The following is a 25196-nucleotide window of genomic DNA, read 5'->3' as shown; positions in this document are numbered from 1 at the left end:
GAATATTGAGCCAGATACTTGTGAATCAAACTTCAAAAGCTTCTGTGTAATGTGGAAAACAAATGTGGTTAGTAGGTTGTTTTATTTTTATTTTCCAAAAATCACACAGAAATCTGCATCTGACTGAAAAAAGAGCCACAATTACCAGTGTGATAATCTTATCTCTTAAGAGCAAGAACTACCCCGCGCGCACACTTTCTCGTTTGAACCCAGAGCCTCTTAGTATGGCAGGCACTTCAAATGAACTTGTAACTTTCTCAGCCTTGATATGCCATGAGTACAAGATTTATTGTCAATTACAAAGTCAGGTTTGGCATGCAATTTCAATTTATACCAGTCTGAGTGCTTTATTTTGTGTTAGAACACTGCATTTGTCTGTATGTTGCACTAAAAGCCTCTTCAACCTTTTAAGTAGAAGAATGTATTGAAGCTAAAACAACTTATTAAAAAAATTAGGCAGTATATGGCAAGCCATATTTGGTACTTCCTCTGACATTTTGCCAAAACAATTTTGCTAGTTTTTGGAGCTCCTTAAAATTCCTTAAACCAGCAGTTCTTTTAGCTGAGACAAGATGATGTACATCATTTGCTCGGTTCTGTCTGTTATCTTTTATTGGCAAGTCATCATAATTGTAACAACGTTAAAGTAACTCCTGCATCTATTTTTGCATCCTGGTTCAGGAAATTCCCAGCCCATTGTGTAGGACTCATTAACCCAATAACAGCTGTTGGAGGGTGACAGCCTTTAGACTGGCAGTGGTATGATTCAAAATTGAATTGGAAACCTATAATTGACCTGGAGATCCCATTACAACTCTTCTGAGCCTCTCAGAGCCCATCAGTTGACTCTCTTGATTGGCAGTGCCCTAATGAGCTAATCATGCTGAGATTTTCTTTCTTCCTTTACTGAATTTGTATAATAAAACTATTGTCCTCTTCCCATCTGGTGTCTACGCTAGGAAAATGGTAATTGCTACACTAAAGTTCAAAGCTGGAGCCAACTACATAATAGTAGAAAGATTAAATTGTATTAGTTAATTGTTATTTATCTTTTTATTTATCCATTTTCAGTGAAACAGGTTTGATTTACTGGATTTTCATGTGATGTAAATTTGTTTCAAATAAGATTTAGACTCTTTGTATAGAATAGGTATCCCTGATAATTGTAAAAAGAATCTTGTTTTTATGTATCAGTTTACTAAGTTCTTATAGTGCTGTCTTTTCGATGTTTTAGTAACAAGGTGATATTAAAGACAATTTTTTAATTATGTAACACGGTTAGTCATTAAAAAAAAAAGTAAATATTGTTTTTTCTAAAGTAAACACATTGACTATTATATACTATTTTAAGTGCATATTAAAAGCTTTTCCCTGTTAATAGGATGATTTTTCTCCTAGAAATGGCTTTACTAATTTCTTAAGGATTTTATAACCAGTTCCTACTCAAGTTCTCATGTTGTAACAAGACTGAAGCCATTTTCTTGCTGCAGTTAAGAACCTTAGCTTAGCTAGCTTCTGTTCATGCCGAATCTAAGTTTCTGTACAATCTAAAGACTTTGCAATTGTTACAATTCTTAAATTTAGAAATTTAGTTTGGTGCATGGCTGACTTGAAGATATGTGTATTAAAATTGTTCTCATTTTATAACTAAAGTTATGAGATTAGTGGTCTTAGTATGCAATAAATAATTTATAGAGACATAAAATTGCATAAATTAGCATGTATCATTTGAACATTTACAGATAAATAGTTAAGCAATATTCAGAAATTTACCATGTACATTTTCTGTTATAGTGCACTGACACTTGAGGATGAGAAAAGAATGTTAGCAGCTTTGATAAATGGATTCATAAAAATGGTGAGTGACAATTGTATGCAAGTGTTGGGGAGTACCTTACAGCTTGGACTTTCATGAGATCCCCATGAGAAACAGGTGCCTATGTAACTAAATTAGAGACGGTATATGACTTGCCAAAGACTGTTGAAAACCCCAACCAGTGTATTTTAGTGAAGTAAGTATGTGAGTGTTGAAAGAAATATACAGTGGTGAAGCTGGCATGGTGCAGTATGTTAGTTTAAACTGTACATGTATATTTAATCATTTTTCTGCTATTTTTTAATCTCATATAAAACAAGCTAAGTATTTAAAAGCTAAACAGTAATTAGTCTTTATATTACAGCCTCAGAGAGATCACGCTTTTGTGAAATCCCACTACCCATCCCTAAATGAGACCATTTATCTTATTTACAAATGAGATCATTTCTATCATTAAATCAGTAGTCCCGCTAAAACTTCAGTTGTCTTGAAATTAATTTTTAACCCTTCCCTCCTTCTAATCCCAGTAAAAAATTTTGTTCCCGTCCCTTGTGTTTGAGATGTCAGGTTGTTCTAGGGAGATATTTGTAAGCTTTTGTTTTTGTTGCTCTTCTTATTCTCTAACTAGGTACTTTCAATCTTGCTTTTCTTTGTATAGTAATAAGCTGACAGGCTTTGTCTCTATTTGTCCCCTTTATTCTTTGTTGTAATTCTGTGAATTTATCTCTAGATGGTTGCTTTCTCTTCAGTTTTCATATTTAGCTATATAATAGAATGTTTTTAATATATTTTTTTCTTTATTAAGGGTTATATGCAATATAATGTACAATTTTAGAGGATTTCGCACATTGGATAATATTTGATGTGGCTTTACAGTCATGTCTGGGGGTAAGAATCCCAGAGCAGCAAAATGACTTGGTACAATTTTTAAACAGGCATACGTTAAGATATGGAGGGAAAAGTAGTTATAAGTCATTGTTACAGCCAGGGGTTTTAGTGGAAAATGTTATATTTTTAGAGAAATTTTCTTAAGACTAGGGCTAGAGAATCAGCAGTTGCACAAATATAAGAAAGGCAAGATAGTTAGGTCTGTAACGCAGGATTGCCTGTAACAGTGCAATCTGGTGCAGATCCTTTGATCTTTCACTGTATGGATTAAATGCAAGTTTTTACAGAAAAAAAGGAAAATTCTTTCACGTGTGACTTGAGAAATAAGGAATAATGCAACCATTACTCGCATTAGAAGAAAAGTGATCCATTTCAATACATAAATGTAGACTGTCTGGAGACTTTCTCTTGCTAGGCTTTTGATTGACAGCTGAGACACTCTAGCTGACAGTGCTCAGTTTTGAAATCCGAAGGGTTGGAAGTAGGGCGTTCTCACACAAGGGCTGTTTTTGACTTTTCTTTCCTGCCAGCGTGCAAGGTTACAGGCTTTTGCCATACAATATAAACATTTAATAAATAAACTTGAGGAAAAAAACTCTTGTTACTGGTATACCTAGTTACAAAAATTATCATTTTTCTTTGAGGCCCTGTAATGACTGGGAATTAGGAATCTGAATACAGATTCACTGATTTATTTCTGTGTTTTTTTTGTGTGGTTTTTTTTTCTCATTTAAGTATAGTCTATACCAACCCTATATTCCTGGTTCCATAGTGTCGTGAATTCTGCTAATTTTCAAAGTACTTTTCACAAATCTAGGAGATAAATTTTGATTCTTGATAAGTATTTGGTTTGTTAAGTAGACCATGTGGAAAGTGAACAAAAAAAAACAGCAAAACCTTCAGGTTTTTCTTGGAAAGCAGTTAAATGCTTGCACAATGGTAAAATAAATTTTTGTTTCTTCTATAGGTTTCATTTGGCCGTGACTTTGAACAACAGCTGAGTTTCTATGTTGAAGCCAGATCAATGTTTTGCAATCTGGAGCCTGTTCTAGTCCAGTTGATTCATGTAAGCTATAGTTTATCTACATTATCTTAATACTCAGGGTTATATTTGCAGTTCTCTCATTTCCCTGCCCAGATTATTGTGCAGTATTTGAAGTCTTTATATCAGGTGTTTTAAAAGTAGACTTCGATCTCGTCTCTCATTTTTATCACCCCAAATTCACTGAAGTTCTTGCTTGACTCTGAAAATCGGATGCATGTTATCATTGCTACAAAGAAAATTAGCTATCTTGGGAGAGATTTCATGGCCAATAAAATAAATAGTACTTTTATGCATTCAGATTTTGGGTTCTCTCTTCTATAATCCTCCATCTAGAAGAGATTAGACTGTGTCTGGTCTGCAGACATAGTCAGAATCCTGCTGTGACTGGGAAGCTTAATTGCTTTTCTGTATCGAGTCACATGACAGGTGAGCACTTGCTGCATCCGATTCCTTTGTATGATATGATAAATCGTATATCCTTTTAAATCCTGTTTTGTTTTTTACTAAATGAGTTTGCTAGAAATGGTGATTTCTGTACTAGGCAAGCAATGATGACAGCACTTCAGCTGGGAAACAAGGGATGATCTAAATCTTGAATAAATCAACAAATCTACCTTGACAAACCTTCAGAATCACATTTGCTTTAAGGAACAGTCACTAGAATTCTCAAAGTGGAAAGGAAGTAAAAACTAAATAATACAGTGGGAACACCATATCTGGGTCCCTTTTGACAGTTTCTGTTCTCTAAATGCATGCAGTCAAATGTGCAGTTTACTTGCAACTGACCTAATAAATCTGTGCATTTTTCTTAATGTTCTGCTTTTGTTGTTTTTTTTTTTTGTGTGTGTGTGTGTGTGCGTGTGTAGTCTGTGAACCAACTAGCAATGGAAACAAGAAAGGTGATGAAAGGAAATCATTCCAGAAAGACTGCTGCATTTGTCAGGGTAGGTCCGAGTCTAATGAATTTTGAGCCTGCCTTCTAAGCAGATAAGGTCCCTTCTAAAGGAAGTCATTCTATGATATAAGTGCTCCTTTTGATTTTAGTGCTTCTAAGTCTCTGCAGCTATTGTCATGTGAGCTTTGAAATGCACACAGGCTATTCAAGTTTTCTGGATTCCCATCTTCTTGCCTGAAACATGTCAACTAAGATGAATTTCATCTTCATGTACTGTGAAGGAGTTTGCATATGCTGTGGTTAATGAATGGATTTTCGTTGGCAGCACCTGCACGTGATGTCCTGGACAGAGAATAGCTAAGGTGACATTAGCCAGGTTCTGTATGCCTGGGAGCCACTTATTCCATCTAGATGTTTCGGCTGCTCCAGTGGGTCTACATCAGCAGCATGTTGTGCTAGATCTCCTTCCTCCCAAACATACAGTGCCATTGCTGTGACCTGTTTGATACACAACTTGTCCCTGAGGACCAGAAATCTGCTTTGCTAGTTAGGTTTTGGTCATGAGCTACAAGCTGGTTACTTGAGAGGGACTGTTATAGCTAGAGTCACAGACTAAATTTGGATCTAATCTATTAGTAATAACGTTAATGGTAAATATAATTATTGAAATAGTAAAGAGAAAATTGAAGTTGCTGATTTTGGACTTAACATAATACTAGCTGTTTAGGGAAAGTCTTTCCCTAAACTGATTTACAGATTTTGTTTCCTGATCAGGTATATAATCAGTAATGATTGCTGTAACGCTGAGTTAGGAATTTTGTTCATTTTTTTATTATTTTATTTGCTTTAGGCTTGTGTTGCCTTTTGCTTTATTACAATTCCATCTCTGAGCAGTATCTTCACACGCCTTAATCTGTATCTACACTCTGGACAGGTTGCTCTGGCAAATCAGTGCCTTTCACAAGGTAAGACAAGAGTTTATTTACTTAAAGGTTTTCCTATTTCAGAAATATTTCTAGCTGTGAATAGTAACTTGGTTGAAAACATAAGTCATATAAGTATATTTATTATGTAATTAAAATACAGCCCTGTTTTAAGCACTGTTACAATGAAAACTTGTAACATTAAAGCAACTCTTCAGTTTCAGCACTAATTGTGTTGAGTAAATAACTAAGACAGCTGACTCTATTTAACATAGTTGTGGATGTGAGGCAGGTTGTCCTAAATTAAATAACTTTAAAATTATGGGAAGATGGAATGTTTTTCTCCTTCATAATTGTCCAAGTGCTCTAATAGCAAATAATATGCTTTAACCTAACTGTGAAAGAACCTAGTTAATCTGTGTAGTAGTGCACAGGCTGATAAAATCATGGAAAATGCTGGAAAAAATCTAAAACTTAGGCCAATGACACTAGAAACTTGCTATCAAAGCGCAGGAGTGATAAACACTCAGCTAAAGATATGCCCCTGTATCAGAAGGAAATGAAGAAGTAACACCAGATAATGTGAAGAATGAAAAAGGTATTTTCTTTTTTTGATCTGAATTATTGGCTGAAACAGGGCCTGAGTACAGTTTTTGACCATCCTGTTTGTTCAGTCTTAAGTGATTTGAAATTCTGACAAAAGGTGATTTGGGGAAAAAAATTAAGCTACTCTGACAACAGTATGAGCATTACTTATGTATCACTATTTAAACATGATCTTGTTCTTGTTCATATTGTAAATGAGAGACAGTTACCTATTCTGAAAGTCTTCTCCTACTTTTAACTGTTTCCAGTATCTTTCTTTTCCTTTTCAAAATGTTGTCTTTCTACTTTGTTTTGCAATTCTAATATCAACTTGAAATGTGTACTTTCCAATGGTGAACGCTTTTTTATAGCTTTTCTCAATGTAACAGTGAAAGTAACACACAGGATTACTTCGCAACATCCTTTGTGGCTATTAATTCTGTGTTTTAGCTCTGTGCTTCTTTACGAGACAATTAAAAACATTTTTGTTGTGATGATTTTAACCTATGACCACTACATCATTACTATCCTTGTGTGTTCTGCACTTGTTTCATTCTGCTCTTACTGCTACCATGTTTTGTTGTTGCTAGGGCTCCTGAAATGAATATTCAAAATTCAGGGTGAACTGTGTGTGTGCACATAAATATCTGTATATTTTTTACAAGTGACAGTTGATCTGATTGTGAACCACCTGAATTTGACATTGTGCACAGGCAATTTTGATATTTGGAGTTTGCATTTTTCCTATCAGGCTGACCCTTTTATATGCTTGATGGCTCACCTGGCTGTGAGTTTGTGCTCGCCTTGCCTCACTGTGGTATGGTGGGCCAGATAATATTGTGCTGCTGTGCCACATCTGAATATTTATGGTTACTGAAGCAGAGGTCAATCGGGCATTCTTTTGAAGAAAAGAAGCATAGGCTGAGTGTATTTAAGTCTTGTTAGCTAAGCTTTGTTGCTTCAAGTCACAAAACATTCTTATGTTTGCCAGAGGAAGGTGTGAACGTGGTAAAGTTGAAATTGTAGCTGGATTTTTTTGTGCTCTGCCACAAAAATCATAGATTAGACCTTTGGAGAGGCCTTGTCTATGGGAAGTAAAGAGAGAATGCTTCAAGTAGGTTTAACTTGCCAGAAATTAGATGCACGCAGAATATTGAAAAGGATAGATTTTCAAGTAAGGAGATGCATCGGAATTTGATATGGGTCCGCCAGTGGAAATGTCTGAGATAGCCTTTTAATACTGCTGTAGGGAACGTACTGCAGGGACTAAATTCCTGTTTACGTAGAGACAGAGCAGGGATTCATTACCCAGCCTGACTTCTGCGACGTCGTATGAATGAAAGGTGAATATATCTTTTCATTCGCTTACTTGGGTTTCCTTTTCAGTTTGATGTTTTCCAAGCTCTGCATTTACCAGTAAATTCCAGCTGCACAAACAAGCTGACTTAGGATGCTGATTATGACTTTTTAGTACAGGATGGCTGTTGTATTTATTTGTTTTGAATGCAGTGCTGTCTGTACAGCAAAGGCGAGGGATTTAGAGTAAAGCTTTCTGTTGTGTCCAAGTATGTTGTTCAAATAAAAGATCTGCAAAGTTGGTTGTTGTGAAATTAGTATTATGCAGTTTTATTGTACATAGACTTCTTTTCTTCCTATAGTGTTTAGTTTAATTGACCAGCTTACCTTCTCTGTTGTATCAATTTTTGTTGTTGCTGCTGTGTTGCAGTGCATCTATTGTTGGAAACAAATCCAAATCAGTTTTTCTGTAATATTCAATCTTTGAGGACTGTGCTTTGCTACTGTTGGGACCAACTCTGTGATTTAACAATTTTTTCAATTTCGAAACTGCTTTTCTGCTATTTTTGTGACCCATGTCTTGTCTAACTGAGACTGCTGGGCCCCAGCAACTGTCCTTTTTTTTTCAGTGTGAGAGGTTATGAATGTGCACAGCTGTTGTCTGACATGTGAATGCAGTGCACTCACTAAACAATGAATAGGCATTCCCGTTCTGAAATCTTTTAAGGTAGCAGGTGTATGCAAAGTCAGTCTTGAAAATGCTTATTTATTAACCACTCTTTTTTGAATTTTAGACCCCCAAGCTAGTGAGAGGAACATTTGGTCAAACTCAGCTTTTGTGGAAATGAAGCATGTTCTAAACTGGTGGATGTTCAATAACTTGGTTCATTTAGCAAGGTTTTATTGTTAAACACTTTTTTGCTTCCTTAGAAAATTTATTTGGGGCATAATTTGTGTTCAGAGACATGTCGTTTGCATGAGTAATTTAGCATTTGTTAAACAGTTAGACAACAGTGGCACCAGCCTTCGGACATTTTCCTGAGCTATCTTTGCATATTCTGGTCTATTGTAGTCAGCTAAAGTGTTCTTGAAAATTACTTTTAACACAGTTTAATCTGCATCTTAACAGAATGCATTTCATGTGTGTAAGAAGTAATGATTAATTCATAACAGCAAATTCAAATCCAGTCAGCTAACTGATGCCAAATAGATGCTGATCTATTAAAACCAATGCGGCATGAAGCTTTAAGAGGGTGCAGTTAATGAGAGTATTAGGCTAGGAAGTGAAATCTTGTCTTATGTGTAACCTTTATTTCATTCCTGATCAGAACTAGCTTAACCAGTTCAAAATTGGGAAGGGAAATAAAACTGGAAGGCAATGTACCTGATCTTATGGCTCAGTCAGTAGCAGGGCATGCATATGTGCATGTAGTTTTTCTTCAAGAATTCCAGCTGTTGTGTTTAGCAACTTGAGTTCTTGGATTATTTTTTTTTTTAATTTTAAAGTCCTACAGGGAGTTTAGTTATTTCAGTTGGTTGAGTTTTCACTTAAATATGTAATAAAATTGAATTTTACGGGGTAGACTTCTGTAGATAATAGGATGTTTTCTCTAAATTGTTGAGGTATCTAACTCAAAAAGGGAGTAAAGTTACCTCTTGAGGTAGATAAGGGGAATTAAAAAGATTCTTATAAAGAGGATGTACAGATCGTAACAGTGAATAAAACCTGCTGAACTGAGGATTGCACTGATAAACTCCATCAGCTGGAGAGCCACAACTAACCCGGTTACAGTTGAAGATGTTTGTATTCTGTCTCATTCTCAGTATGAAGGGGCAGCAGCAGGAGACTCTCAGTGTCTAATTGTTCCATTTTGGGTCCAAGCACTGCCTGCTGGGATTTGGCAACAAGTTAATCAAAGCAACTGTGTGGTGCTTGGTTGAACTCACCCAAGTACTTAAGTATTAGAACTGTAACTGTCATTTTTCTTGGAATAGATTTTCTTTAATACAAGTGAAATTGGGTCAGAAACATGAATTTGTAGGTGCATGAAAAGGCCAATATTAATAAACTGACCTTGTACACAGCTGTTAGCATTCAGAGTTTTGGCAGAGGACAATGAAGAATGTAAAATGACAAAACTCATTGCGTGGTTTGGAGACGTAGGCTCCAAAAGTACTTACAAATTGTTTTTAAACCTAGTGTGTTCTATAAAACCAGTGGGGAGAGGACAGAAATTAAAACTAATCTATCAGAGAAAAACAGCCTTATTTTTATTTTGGATCAGTTCTACAATACAGTGTTGTAATACCACATCTGGAGGGAGGAAGGACACCGTCTGAAATTGCCATTGCTGTTAGAAAGAAATATTCAGAAAATGACTTCCTTAGTTAACTGTACAAATGCAAGGAATTTCCCTGAACACAGATCTAGTATGTATTATTTCTGCACATCAAGCATATATGAAAATGTCAAAGAATCCTGTAGGCAATGTGGGCTTAAAATTTGGTTATTTTAACTTGACTCACAGGTAGAAATATTGAGATGAATTGTTACAAAGGATGCAGATCCTGTGTCTGCTTCTGAGGTCCAACATTGGAAAATATATATTTTTTTTTTCTGGAACTTCTGATTATTCCTTCTCTTAAAAAAAAAAAAAAAAGTCTTTACATCTTTACTGAGCCTTCCAAGTGGCTCTGTCTCTTGTTTACCTGCTCTTCCCTGCAGTGATAACCTGGAACAAATGCTGGAAAGAACTGCAGAGCAGGAGTAGGGAAACAGAATTAGCTTTCTACTATGTTCTTTGATTGTACTAAGCTTTTTTTGGAGGGCCATCTAGTACAGTGAGTCTTCACCCACGTGGATGTCTGTCCAGGTATGCTGTTCAAAATGTATTAAATATGAATAACATCTCTTTTGTCTCCAGCTCACAAGGAGTGCTTTAAATAAAATGAATCTATAATTACAGAAAGTTTTAGGGGATTTTTTTCCTGGATCCGTTACTTGTATCTCTGGAGGGCCTATTAAGAGCCCACCCTAGGAAGAAGGACACTAGATTTTACAGAAATTGTGTGCGCTTTCTCTTTTATTTTTTTACTTTTTATTTAACTGAGTCACAGAACTGTGCTTTGTAGAGGCATGCTGCCAGCATAGAATAATAAATTCTCATCAGTCATGCCTTCTGTCATAGGGAGTGCTTGGACTAAATTGAGATTAAATGCATGCTTCATTGTGTCACTCTTGGATTTTGAGACGTAGGTATTATTTTAATTGCACATATTTCCTCCCTGTGGAAATGCTGCTTTTGGCTGTCAAAGAACAAGACAGCGTGATTTTAATTATTGGTCACAGCATTCAGCAGGTGGGTAGAGATGACGCAACATTCTGGTAATGCATGTTGAGTGGTGTTTTCATCTTAAAGGCTTGTGAAATCCTTGCCTCGCTTCAGAATTAAAGTAATTAAATTGATTCTGTGTGACTTATTTAAAACATAATGTTGTCAAACAAAAACTTGATAAAAATGGAGAGTCTGTCCCCAAAATCAACTGATGCATATATTTGCTTTAACAAATGCAGATTTTAATTCTGAAGCATACAGTGCTTAACATACTTCTAAATATTCATTGGGCTGTTTTTTAAATGTAACCGAAACACATTTTCACTAGTGGATTGCAAAATTATTTCGTTTTCTACTTCAGAAAATGTTACTTTTCTATGAATATTCTCTAAACTTGTCAGGCTTCAGCCACATTTTGGAGAAAGAGTACTATGGAATTAGTAGTGAGTATTTTAAAATCATACTCTAATCATATTTTAGCATACTTTCTCAGTACTATTAGAGAACAATTTTATTAGTAAAATTTCCTTCCTAATCTAAAATCTTTATAGATGTGAAGAATATAGAGAGGATTTGACATAAAGAGTTCAAAGAGATAAGAATCTAAAGAGTTTTTTCTGGTTACAGTTAGGTTTGAGGACTTCCCAGGAACATGAAGGAAAAACAATAGTTGTATAGAACTGTAAAGCCATTTAGGTTGGAAAAGGCCCTTAGGATCATCAGGTCCAACCATCACCTACCACTCAAGTCCACTAAATCACGTCCTGAAGTGCCACTTCACACGCCTCTTAAACACCTGCAGGGATGGCGACTCCACCACTTCCCTGGGCAATGTGTTCCAGTGCCTGACCACTCTTTCCGTTAGGAAATCCTTCCTGATATCCAGGCTAAATTTCCCCCGGCACAACCTGAGGCCAGTTCCTCGTGTCCTCTCACCTGTCATCTGAGAAAAGAGACTGATGCTCATCTCGAGGCAGTCTCCTTTCAGGTAGTTGTAGAGTGTGATGAGGTCTCCCCACCATCCCCTGGAACACATTCCAGCAACACGATGTCTTTCTTGTAGTGAGCAGCCCAAAACTGAACAAAATATTCAAGGTGTGCTCTCACCAGTGCTGTGTACAAGGGGACCATCATTTCCATCGTCCAGAGAAGGGCAACGAAGCTGGTGAGGGGTCAGGAGAACAAGTCTTATGAGGAGCGGCTGAGGGAGCTGGGGTTGTTTAGCCTCGAGAAGAGGAGGCTCAGGGGCGACCTCATCGCTCTCTACAGGTACCTTAAAGGAGGCTGTAGAGAGGTGGGGGTTGGTCTGTTCTCCTACGTGCCTGGTGACAGGACGAGGGGGAATAGGCGAAAGTTGTGACAGGGGAGGTTTAGGTTGGATGTTAGGAAGAACTTCTTTACTGAAATGGTTGTTAGGCATTGGAATGGACTGCCCAGGGAGGTGGTTGAGTCGCCATCCCTGGAGGTCTTTAAAAGACGTTTAGATGTAGCCCTTAGTGATATGGTTTAGTGTAGGACTTGTTAGTGTTAGGGCTGAGGTTGGACTAGATGATCTTGGAGGTCTCTTCCAACCTAGACGATTCTGTGATTCTGTGATTCCCTAGCCCTGTTGGCTGCACTACTTCTGATGCAGGCCAGGATGCCCTTGGCCTCCTTGGCCACCTGGGCACACTGCTGGCTCGTGGTCAGCCGGCCGCCAGCCAGCACCCCTGGGTCCTTTTCTGCCAGGCAGCTTCCAGCCACTCTTCCATGAGGCTTTGTTGCTGCATGGGGTGATTGTGCAGCACAATGTGTCCTAGCCTTCAGCTGGAGCTGGTCTAAATACAGCCTTCAGTGCAGGGTGCCTGGGGACCATGGTATTTATTAAAACAGATGGACCAATCCTTATGAATTTAAATTTGTAACCAGTTTTTACTTTTTGGCCTTTGTAACTTCATGTTGCATTGAGTTCCACAGTTACGTGCTACTTGGAAATGTACTTCACAGGGATTTTTTTTGGATTTTCTTGAAATGTGAGTGCAGCTGATCTACTAGATCAATCATTCTCAGTTCATTTTCTACATTACCTATGAGAAGTTGAAGTTGATAGGTTCCTGAAGAATTTTTGTCCTTGTAATCTTTTCTAATGAGGAAACAGATCCATGCTGTAGCACCTTTTTAATCTTCTCTTTATCCTTTTGGAAATGGGAAGGTCAGGACTGTGTTCTAGGTACAAAAGCACATCAGCTATATAAATGATACGACGACACTTTAGTTTTCCATGACTGGCCTAATGATTCTTATAATTGCTTGCCTTTTTGACAGCTGTTCAGGGTGTATTCTTCAGGAAACCAACCATAATGACTCCAAAATCTTTCGTGAGTGTAAATAGCTTATTTAGAGCTTATCTTTCTATAGTAATAGCAAGTGCTGTTTCTTTCCCCACATGCCTTGCTAATATTAGATTTCATCTGCTGCTTTATTGCTCAGAATCATGAGCTCCATCTGCAACTCCTTGCAGTCATGTTCCGGAGTACTCTGCAAACATTGTCACCTCCCTGCTCACTGCTCTTCCCAGCTCATCGGAAGGATGTGTCTTTCTGCAAGACCTTAAGAAATTCAGTAGTCGTTTCACTCTACTTTGAGAACTCTTATTCCTGCTCTTTTCCCTCTCCACCCCATCCTTTACTAAGTTATTAATCCTTAAGAGGACTTCCTTCTTATCTTTTGTCACCTTAGGGTAGGGTTTTTTTTTTTTTAAAGCCTTTTCCGGAGGGGCATTGTAAAATGCTTTTTAAACATCCAAGTATTTGCTTTGGCTGGAACGCTTAACACAGACTTCCAGGTTCTTTGGGAAACTTCGGGGATTGGAGGAATGATTTCTCTCTGCAAAAACCATACTGACTCTTCAGTGTTGTATCATGGTGGGGTTTTTGTTTGTTTGTTTTTGGTGGTGGTGGTTTTGTTTGTTTTTCAACTAGTGGAGTTCTCTATAAAGACTGATGATATTTTACTGTACAGTCTTTAGAGATTACATGGAATTTAGAGAGGCAGGCTGAAATTTGTGGTTGTATTTTTTATCTCCTTTGTTTTTGTGTTTACTGATTACAGCTTAAAAATAAAACTTCTTTTACCCAGTGTTTTTGCTCAGACTTTGATCTCCATGTATGACTTTATGCCTCTGTGTGCCTTTGTTGGGAAGTACTAAGGCCTTGCGAAAATCAGTTTTATAATCAAGGTTTTCCTCAACCTGGCAGTAGCAAGCTTCATCCACATAATTACATTTCTGTGTGTGGTTGATTCACGGTATGGATTAACATGGTACATTCCAGTTCACCAAACAGCAGTGCATTCATTTGCTTATTTCATCTTTGTTACTTCAAATAATTATTTGTAGTTTCTGGATTGGGAGTGATGTTTAGAGGGTTTTAGTACTGGAAATGTTCAATAACTCAATAGCTTAAGGGAAAAACGCATTTCAATAATGTGGGAAATCTATCACAGTGACCTCAGCAATGTTAAGAGAGTTCCAAATGTTTGCAGTGCTTTGTCATCAAACCAGCAATGTGCTAATTTATTTAAAAACAACAGCAGTGAAAAACCCTGCTTGCTTGCCATTCATTTTTGCACTAGAGTATAAGGCTTCATTCAAGTTCCAACATCTGTTGGATGTGGAAGCAAAACCTTTGAAGTACAAGGATAGGCTTAACAGTGTTGTAGGACATGAAGGTGATAGGGAATGCAGATGATGTTGTATGGTCCCTGTTTTTGTCCTTTGGATAGACTTAGCCTTTTGTAACTGTATCTGGGACTAAAAATAGTTTGTGTAGGTATGTCGAACCTACTCACTTTTACTCATTGAGGGTATACTTCAGGAGCTTAATTGTTTTCCCATCTCTAATGGCTTTGTTTCTCCCTGTTTTTTGGTGTGTGGGTTTTTCGTTTTGTTTTGTTTTTTGCTTGCCTGAAATCTTGAATTAGTACCATTTACTCGTCTGTCCTAGATGCAGCAAATACAATGTAAGTTATTTTTTTGTATGCAAAGATTGATACATAGAAACGCATGTAGGTACCATCATGAATACTGATATAGCAAAACATTAACAGGTTTCTCACTTGGTTTTTTCTGTAGCAGAATATTACTGGAAGTGCTGTCTTGGGTGTGACTGTTAGTTTCCCTAGCCTGAAGGTCAGCACGTAAGCTCAGGGGAAAGATTTATAGGATTATGGTCAACCCAAATGAAGGAGCTGCACTGAAAGGATAAATTTAGCGAAGCGTGAAGTTTGTCATGTTCGGTGCACTGCACAAGATATTAACAGCAGTCTGGGAAGACTTTATCATGATGATTTGTTGTAATGAGCAGGCTGCTCTCCCCTTAACCAACCTAACAGTGGTTCACTTTGGAAGCAGGATCCTACTTTTGGTAGGTAAGAATACAGCATCCCTCATTAGACGAAGACTTTTTCATCTTTTTCTTGTTTTGTTTTTAATCAAGAACAAAACATCGCTGTGGCTTTTTTGGTGCTTTTAAGATTGCTTCTTGCACCTTTTGGAAACCAGGAAAAGCTGGTGCGTGGTTTTATCTTGAAGTACGTCTACAGTAATAGCTCTATAAATTGACTTTTAAAAGATGCAGAGAAAGCACTGTTGCATAACCTCATAATTAATGTAATTCAAAATTACTGATGTTTTTTCATACTTATTAAGAAAATAGCCAGTGCTTCCATGACAACTTACTAAATGAACTTTTACTCCAAACTTGGAGCATGTGATACATAGTCTGTCACTTTTCCACAAAACAATAGGGCGGTAGTGGTTGGCAGACAGTTACTTTTCTGCAAAATCTTTAATAAAACCTTTGCATTAATGTGAAATCACTTTCTCTTTGCTTCTTATGAAGTACACACACCTTGGTTGAGTATGCTTTAGGTGTTCCGGCACAAGGGCAATTTTGTGGTTAGCAAAGGCTGGCAGTACTCTTAACAGAATGAACGTATTCATGTATTCCCCTTTGCCAGAACTTCTGGATGTGCATGTCCTCATTGACAGAAAATGCAACTAACTGCTTTTATGTTATATTGCTTTTTTGCCTTACCTTGCTGCATTGGGGTCATGGAGGGCGAGGCAAAGAAGGAGAATCCAGCGCAAGGGAGCCAGAGCCCTGCAGTGTCCCCTTTGTGTTGAGGCGTGACAGTTGCAGGGGGCTCTGTGGTTGCAACCAAGCGGCAGTGGTGGGTCTGAGAGGATGGCAGTCAAATCTCCATTTGCATCCACAGCAGGGATGCAGCAGCCCTGTGGCTGCTGTGGTTAGGGAAGAAGAAAATGGAAGCACTGAGGATCTTGTTGCAACGACAGGGACTGCTGAGCTTTCTGTAGTGTGGACGGGTCTCTCCTCATCTCCAGCAAGCCTCCAAAGTGGGGCTGGGAGTGCTGCCGTCACCAGCAGATCTAATGAAGTAGCTCGTCTCAACCAGGGAGGAGGCAGTTCTTATTCTCAGCAATGTCAGGAGGCCGAGAAGAGTAAATCAGGTCAAATTGCGGTGGTTCATTGTGAAGACGAGAGGTTTTAGTTTGGGGCTGAAGTAAGTTTTGAGGAGAACCTCTAGGACTCTGATGGCTGGGAGAGCAGGTGTGAGGTACTCTGCAGCTCTTCTGTTTCGTTGTAGAGACTGCTGCACAGATCATTCCTGTCCTCTTACAAAATAACTTCAGAAGGCAAGTTCCCTGCACAGACACGCATGCTTTGGCATGCAGACTATTTTCTGAGACATGCTTTCTCATTTGTCTGGTCATACATTCTGATTATATGGTGATGTGGGGCACGTACTTTTTTTTTTCTGCAGAGACAACTGTGGAAATGATAGCAATTCATTTACTTGTGCTAGAATGAACATCTGCTGCTGCTTTCCTTCCTCTAATAAAGGAAAGGACAGATCACTTACCTTCCTTTGGGTTGCCTGTGTAAACTAAGATGTTCTTTGAAATAAATAAAAAACATTCCTTCACCTCAAATTAAACGTGCAAGATAAAAGGAAATACGAGGTTTGACTGAAGGAGTCTGTGTGCAGGCACTGAGAAGTTCAGAAGTTCTCAAACACTCACATGCTGAAGCGAAATAAGAGTCAGAAGAATTAGTTTTTCCAAAGCACATGTTTCACTGGTATTCCTCATAAGCTTAAATTAGATATCAGATGGTACTATATTTAGTAAATTTGCTTGGAGTATCATGTGCTCAAACGAATTTTTCCAGAGCAAGCTGCGCTCCTGAAAATGACCATGCATGCTTGTTAGTGGTTATCTGCATCCCTGCCTAACACCTCTTGTCTTTTGCCAAGAATTATCTTTGCTAAAATTTGGTTTCATGGCTTCGGTCTGTGTTCTTGTAAAATAAAGATGAATATAGCATTAACTCTGAAGTATGCTTCCAATTATATAACTAAACATCTGGAAAGGGAATATGACTAAATAACTTGAAACTTGGATGTTTTGAAATGTAGCCAAGAAATTGTAAAAGAATGCTGCTGTCAGATATTCAGGCTGCATTTCCTTAAGATTTTAACAGTCTTTTGTGAATGGATTAGTGAACAAGTTAGACTGATCTAATATGTACGACCCCACCGCCTTTCTGGTTCCCCATTCTCCTGGCATAAATGTTTCTTTAGACAAGTTAATTTTGAATTGTGTGACTTTTTTTATTTTGTTTTTATTTTTTCCATATATGCCATATACTTGAAACAACAATGTTCTGCTGTTAAGTAAAGTAGAAGAGTGTTAATTTCAGAAGTCTCCAGTGATGTAGGAACTTCTGTTGGAAAAACAGCATTGCTTGAATTACCACAGATTTTGACTGCTGAGTCTTGAGTTTCTTTACAGTTAAGCATATGGTCGTTTTCTGGAGTCTATTTGAAACGAACTGTAAGAACCATCAGATCATAGGCTTGAGTGCTCTAGCAGTTGGAGTGATAACTATAACAGCAACTATATTTTTATTTTGTAGCTGATGCTTTTTTCAAAGCGGCAGTGAGCCTTGTTCCTGAAGTGCCAAAAATGATCAGTATCGATGGAAAGATGCGACCTTCTGACGCCTTCCTCTTGGAATTCCTTTGTAACTTTTTTTCCACATTATTGGTTGTTCCGGTAAGTCGCTTTTTGTGTGTGTGTGCGTGCTATATATGAATAGCACACAGCCTAGGCAACTTTCCTGTTTAAAAGTTTACGGTAGATCTGGTTTAATTTGAACTTTTCTCTTTATTGTACAATGAGACAAAAATGTCAAGTTCCTTGAGTATTAGCTGGAGCGTGCTGCTTCACAATTTTGGCCAAGGAGTGCTGCGCGCTGAAGCCATGGGTGTATTAGCAGCTAATATTTATTGAATCTAGCCCTCCAGTTTTTCCTTTCCATGGGTCGTCAAAAAATGCCTCACCACAAGTCCAGAAAATGTAGTGTTGTTGGTTAAAAGATGAGGAAAAATTGTAAACTAACCTGAAAGATCTGAGATAAAACTTACATAACCAAGGTATTTTGTTGATCTTAGAGAAGGAAGAGAGGCCTCTGTCTCACAAGATTTCATTTGCAATAGAAACCAAACACCTGAAGATTTTACCTCCCTCTGTTAACAGCTCTAGCCCTCTGTGAGAAGATTCTGTTTTCCCTGCAAGGATTGGTTTAGTATCATGGCATGTTTTTTTGGTTTTGTTTTCTTGTGGCTTTTTTGTTTGTTTGTTTTAATGTTTGAAGGTGTTTTTTTTCATCAAAGAAGTAGCCCTTTCCTCTTCACTGAAACACTCTTCACAGTTTCCTCTTTTATTCTCCCTTTTCTTTGACTATGTGTTTGGTGAAGCAGCATAGTGTTACTGCCTGAATCCTCATAATTAGAGAAGCTTATTCTCCGTTTTCCAGTGGAAAGGGGTCTCCTGAGCAATTTTGAGCAACGTGGAGGTGCTGTGTTGTTAAAGGGGAAAGTCTCATTGCCACTGTGATGTGTCAGTGTAGTCCACTGACTACAGAAGTAAGATGTTGAAGGAAAGTTGTGTCAGAACTGGATGCTCCTCTGAGGAATGACTCAGACTAGTAACAGATAGCTGGAGGAGGGAGATCCATCCTCTTAGATTCAGTAATGAAGAACTTGCAATGAGATACCAGGGTTCAGAAATTAGTTTCCGTAATTTCTCCTATTTACTTTACAGGGTAGACAATCAGAAGAAAATTTCCCTAGTGGATTGAGACTTGTCTTACAAACATTTGTGTCATTACACCAGCTGCGAGCTGGAAATAAGCTGGGTGCAAGTATCAAAAACTGCTTGCAAAAAAAGTTATGGTTTATATAAAGCAGATGTCTTTATAAAATTATATTCCTTTCATATTAAAAGATTGTTGATTGTCTGTGACTTTGACTTCCCAGTGTAGGTGTTCTTCTAAAACTCATAATTATGAGTAATATACGTGCTTCTGTAACTTACTGACATTATTTGAATTAAAAAAAAAATCTACTCTGAGTGTGTAATTTTACAGGCCTAGCTGTTAAAAAGCTGACAATTCTGCACTACTCCCCCATGGATAGAAAACAAAGCATTTCAAAGTTTGTCTGTGGAGGCTGTCTAGATCAGGTTTATTATTATAGATCAAATGGTCATTTTAGAATGAAACTGGAACGTATGTTTTTTAAAATAAATTACTGGAAGCACACTTCAGAAAAGGAGTTGAGCTTTGATTGTATCGTAGTTTTTGCTCTTATAGAGTTAATATTGTGACTTTAAAATACCAAATGGCCCCTAATAATCCTCATTTTGTTTTGGGGTCCGTTGGGGTTTTGTTTTGTTTTTTTTTTTTTGACTTTTTCTTCTTTTCAATAGGACCACCCAGAACAAGGAGTGTTATTTCTTGTGCGAGGATTACTAAATGTGATCCAGGATTATACTTGGGAGGATAACAGCGATGACAAAGTCAGGATTTATACTAATGTTTTGCATCTGCTGTCTGCAATGACTCAAGAAACATATATCTACCATGTAGATAAAGGTAATACATGAGGGTGACCCTGGATTGTGTGTTCCACCATGCAATTTGCATTATTGCTGTACCTTGCTAATGAAGATCAGTGGTAGTAAATGTTACACGATGGATTATTTTCCTGTGGAAATGGATTTAAAATAACCATGGGAGGTGGCTGCCAAGCAGATGTCTAGTCTATTATTGAAGCAAATCTATGAAAAGTGGTTTACTTTGTTTATGGTGATGGTGATGCAAATACTTAGAACCATAAACATTTCAAGTAGATATTAAAACTTTGTATGTATGGAGTGTTTTCTTTCAGTCTAAAGTATCAACTTGATTTATATCTCTCACTGGTGTTTCATTTGCATTTATTAACAATGGTAGTTCTCAGAATATGATTTGAATACCTTGTTGTTTGTGTTAGGTAAAATATAAACTGTTTGGCCAAGTCCTGCGGCCATTGAAGATGATGCCTAAACTCTTCTAGACTAATGAAAGCGAGGAAAATGTGAAAATTGACACTATTTGTTGCTTTGCATTTGGGACTAGCAGTCATTTTTGGACCTGGCTGCATCCAGGAATAAGGACTGGCTTTTAGCTAGGAGATTCTTTTCAGCGTTAGGTTCCTAAAATCAAGTAGGAAACCAAGTGGCAGTCTCTTAAATAAGATAGTTTTGTTTGCATTTCACGGAGGAGGGTCATTTTATAACTTCCAAATCTGGTGGTCTATAAATCGCTGGTGTTTTCAGTAGCAAACAAATGCATAGCTCTTTAGCCAGACCTAAGCTTCAGTTTGTCTCTGCAGTTGATTCCAATGATACCCTGTATGGTGGAGACTCCAAGTTCCTGGCTGAAATTAATAAACTGTGTGAAACAGTGATAGCACAGATCCTGGATCATCTCAAAACCCTTGGAAAGGAAGAGGTATGTCCTTACTTTAACAGGATTTAATGTACAACTGAAACTACTTTAAAATTGAATAAACAGACCACCTTTTTGACCAGGGTTGGTCTTTTAGAAAGCTCTGGGAACTTTGCAATGAGAGGGAGTTAGTTTTACTTATTTAAAAATAGGGAATTGATCATGTAGGCAGACTTGGGGTAGAAAGATCTAATGATGCAAAAGAGATTACATAGCGTTTATAATATGTTTTAAGATACAGGCTAAAGTTAACTGCTTAACCATATGCTGTACCTGGATAGTCTGATAGAGGTGACAAATGTCAGAGGCTCTGTCCTACTGATTGTGGCGGTGTGCCAAAGGATGCAATTCTGCTGTAGCACAGAATGGTGTCTGCAGAGCAGTGTAATGAGGTTAGAGTTTGTTTTAAATTACACTAGGACTCAAGGCAGTTAGTGTGGGTTATGGAAACATGATGCTCAATGTGGCATAACTTTTTTTTTTCATTATGAGGGTCAGCTGAGTTCCATGTTGCAATCATTGGCCTAAGCTAGAGAATTGGAGTTGAGTGCCACAGCCATTCCTTTGATTGCTGTATAAGGTCTGCTCCTTGTCCATCCTGCTTGTTTTCTCCTGGCTGTCACCTTTTTCTCTCTGTAAATAAACCATATTTTCTTGACAGCTGTTTCCAAAAATGTCCAATTCCGTAATGAACAAAATGAGAATTCATTGTTAGTCTGTTACTGGGTCAAATACAATGGAAGCCTCCTTTAATTTGGAAAAGCTTTGGATCCCAGACGTTAGGATGAGAAGTGCAGAGGGAGAGAAAATGTGTTCATTTTTTACCCTGTTATGTTAGTACAAGGTCATATTTATTCAACATAAGAGAATGAAAACTATTTTGGTAGTTGATTGGATTTCTTTATTGGAGTTCAGAGGGCCTGAAGGATCAAATATAGCTTAACTGACTGGGTGTGAAAGACAGATGACTGTTGGTTTTGACTATTACTGAAATCACAAGAACTTACTGTTCTGTTAACATACGTGTTTCTGAGATTGAGCCCCTCCACAGCTTTCTAATCGCTCCTTCCAAAGTACTCTATATTGATTGCAATCTTGCGGCTCATAGACTGAAATGGGAAGGCAGGAGATAATAATTTGATGGCACTTTTAAAGTACCCTGTTTGCACAGTAGCTTGTAGTGTTTACCTCTACAGAATGTATGATGTGATGAATGTTTGGAGGCCGCTATACTAAGTTGAGCCTTTTCACTGCTATTACTATCTTACTTACCTTTTCTTAAAAGACAGTAGAGATGTAAGAGAAACAAGTCCTTTGCTGTAATGCCTTTACATCACTGTATGTATGACCACAGTGAGTGGCATATTTTTTTTCGGCACAATAACAGCAAAAAAAGACACCTTGCATAGGACTCTGGGTTGTATATTAGGGATGGTTTTGCTTCTGATTCCTACATGGAGTATGTAGATGAGAATGTTTGTAAGGCTTCAAATCTGTGGTTTCTGAAAGGCTTTTTTTCATCTTTTAAGCTTAATACTTTAAGTGATGAGATTCCATGTTATTTCACGGATGCATTTGTTGCATAGAAAACTGGATTTAAAGCTAAGCAGCATGGATGTAGATCCTTGCCCTACCTTTGTCACTGCGGTCTTGGATTTACTCCTAGGTCTGTCCCTACTTACCAAGGAGGAGCATTTATTTTGCTTTGTTGTGTAAAAGTCCTTGAGAGATTTCAGTAAAAAAATGTCATGTAAGAATGAATACTTTCCTGAGGAAGCTGTTGTTGCTGAAGAAATAGAGGTGACGAGAATATTGTCAAAGAGACCTCCCTTTGTGCTAAAGCAGCACCTATCATAAAATCACTGTGGCATTTGGACTGCTTTGGTGTTAGTGACCTTTTATTGTTCATCTGCTTGGCTGCTCATTTAAATGAAGAAGCCTCTGATTACACTGGGTTTTTATTGGTTCATTTGCTTTAAAAGCTATAAAGGAAAATAAATTTTTCTCATAATAAAATGCTTTCACCAAATGGCAATTTGGAGGAGAACAATGCATCTGGTGTTAACACAGTGTGATCTTTTTGTGTTATTGAAGAATCCTTCATCTACGTTGCAGTGCTTGAACTAAAATTTTCACTTCTGGACAGTTCTGTAAAGTTCAAGCTGCTCCTGGTGATGAGAGTATGTATCAGTGATTCCTCTCTCTACCCTGTGGGGGTGGGTGGAAGGCTACTCTTAAGCTCCAAGTTTCTTAGAAATGTAAATACCTGGCCTCTCGCTGCTCAGTGATAAATGTCCAGATGGAGCGTGTTTTCTTCAAATGCCACTTTTGATCCAAAACATTAAGAGCAGGTGGTTGTTGCTGTGTGAGTGCCGTGTTATGATGGCAGTCTTCCCATGTGCCATGTGATAGATACTGGACTTTTTATAGCAAGTATAGAGATGGAGCAAGAGAAAGCAATTCCTGGGTACCCTTTGGAGGCTTCTCCTTTCAACACAGCTAACTTTTAGGTTTATAATGTGAATCTTATAAAAACTTCAGTCAATTTCACATGTGTTTGAGCACTGAACAACAAGCAGAGTTGGACAGAGTTCTCCTTTGTGTCTGGGTGTGCTTTAAATTGAAAAGATCTTGCTCTTCCTGAAGGATTTTGTGTCCTCGGCCAACATTTTCTGAAGGTGGTTAAACATTTTGTTCCTCTTATGAGAAGAGGGAAGCAAGAGAATTTACCTGTTGCAGTTTCCAAAAGACATTGCAGATGGCGGAGGTGCCTGTTTTGGCATGTTTGCAGCTCATTTGCTGCTGGCTCAACAAGAAAAGAAGAATGGGTGCATTGCCACGAGGAACTGTAGCTAGCTAGCACACAGCAACTCCACTTGTTTTTATTACACCCTTGTCCACATGCTGGTGGAATTTAAAGACTATAAACAATTTGATTGGGAACATTGCCTCTGCATGCTCGTAAGATAAATGGTGGAAAACAAAATAAATCGGGATTTTGCTAATGGCCCAAAGCAGGATTACTGAGTATAGTTTTTGGAAAGCATGGCCTGGTCCTCTATAAGCCTCAAGTTCCACATGGAGCATATCTTTTGCTGGGTTACATTTAGAGAGAGAAATGTAGCTGGTGTGAGCAGCACCGTGAACAGTGAAAGATTTAAAAATCAATTAATGACTTTGAAATAGAGATGAACCAACCATGGTGGCAGTCTAAGAGCTGGGATTTAGACATTTTAGCTTGCCTTCACTACAAAGTGAGTTACTGCACCCTGAGCCTGCAGGGACTGCAACTTGTACTCCAGTTGAGTATTCCGGGGGGTGCTTTTGGACTGCTTTTTTAAGGATTGTGTCCAAAACAAGGCACATTTTCTTCTGATCATCCTAGTGTGCTGGAAAAGTGGTGAAATAGGGGCCATATGTCCTCTTGGATGGTCTGTGAGTTCCCAGGTGCAGCTTGGTTGTTGCTGCTTTCTCTGCCCAAGTCATTATTCCCTTTTGTTATACATGAACTCGTTGCATGAGCTGCAGTTTGTGCTAGGGGCTTCATTTATCCCACGTTAGGGTAGTTGTGTAAGGCAACCTGGCCTCCCTGATGCAGCTCCTGCTCTTTCCAGTGAACTAACAGATGTTACAAGGTCCCAAAGGGCTTCCCATCAGAGCTTTTAAGGAAAGGAAAGGCTGCCTGTCAAGGCTTCATTCAGGCATATCTAGATGTGGATCACAAGGACATAACCACCAGCATCACAGTGGTGCTGGAATTAATTTCTGGTTAGATAGCTCTGGTAATCCTAGCAAACAGATGCCATATCAGCATGGAGACTCGGCCTAGACCGATATATTTAGTACCCTGAAGCAGCTTTGCAGCCCATGCTGAGCTCTGTGCTGCCACAGATGGACTGGTACCAACTCTCCGAGCCAGTTGTTTTAAAGCTGTCCATGGGAGCAGCAGCAGACTAGATTTACCTTCAGATGAAGCAACGTATCCAAATACCCAAAGGCTTTTCCAGCAGAAAGCTCACGGTATCCTTATGTCAGAGGTGTCTGGCACAATTCTCTGAAAGACAGGAACGTGTATTTGTAGCACTAGCCAGCATACCATGAAAAACAGAGTTACATGGTCTCTTTTATGAAAGATCCCATTTTTCTCTGATAAGCTGTATGAAATTTAGACTTTGCACTTTGGACGGGCTGGGATACAGGGGATCACATTATGGGATGATGTATTATTTTGTTTCATAGTCATGAGCATTATCCCAAGAGTTATGGAAAAGGCAGTGCCTAGAAGGCTGGCAGTTCTTTCTGGTGTGGGAATTGTTAGTCCCGTGATGTATGTGGTTGCCAAATAGCTGAGTTGTTCTTTATCCTTGCTGCCTGTAAATTCCTCCTGCACTGGAGTGCCACCCGCAATTCAGTCTCCGTGAGGCCAGCAGAGTCGGCAGCGTGCTGGGCTGGAGGGTGGTGCCGTGCTGCACAAACATTGCTGCTCATCGTCACCTGAAGCCTTCTCTGACTCCTGT

At 38.3% G+C, this 25196-nt stretch overlaps 1 protein-coding gene across 2 annotated transcripts in view; it reads left to right on the top strand.

Moving 5' to 3' along the window:
• VPS35L (VPS35 endosomal protein sorting factor like) overlaps nucleotides 1-25196 on the top strand; it is a 56982-nt gene that overhangs the window by 28015 nt on the left and 3771 nt on the right. For both annotated transcript variants that reach the window (XM_083800432.1, XM_083800433.1), the window contains exons 23-29: nucleotides 1795-1858; nucleotides 3672-3770; nucleotides 4616-4693; nucleotides 5495-5609; nucleotides 17761-17900; nucleotides 19617-19782; nucleotides 20564-20682. In XM_083800432.1, coding sequence (XP_083656558.1) covers nucleotides 1795-1858; nucleotides 3672-3770; nucleotides 4616-4693; nucleotides 5495-5609; nucleotides 17761-17900; nucleotides 19617-19782; nucleotides 20564-20682 — 781 coding nt within the window. The remainder of the gene's footprint in view (nucleotides 1-1794; nucleotides 1859-3671; nucleotides 3771-4615; nucleotides 4694-5494; nucleotides 5610-17760; nucleotides 17901-19616; nucleotides 19783-20563; nucleotides 20683-25196) is intronic.

Source organism: Anser anser (genome assembly GCF_964211835.1).
Source record: "Anser anser genome assembly, chromosome: 15".
Lineage (NCBI taxonomy): Eukaryota > Metazoa > Chordata > Aves > Anseriformes > Anatidae > Anser > Anser anser.
This window is presented reverse-complemented; position numbering and strand designations above follow the sequence as displayed.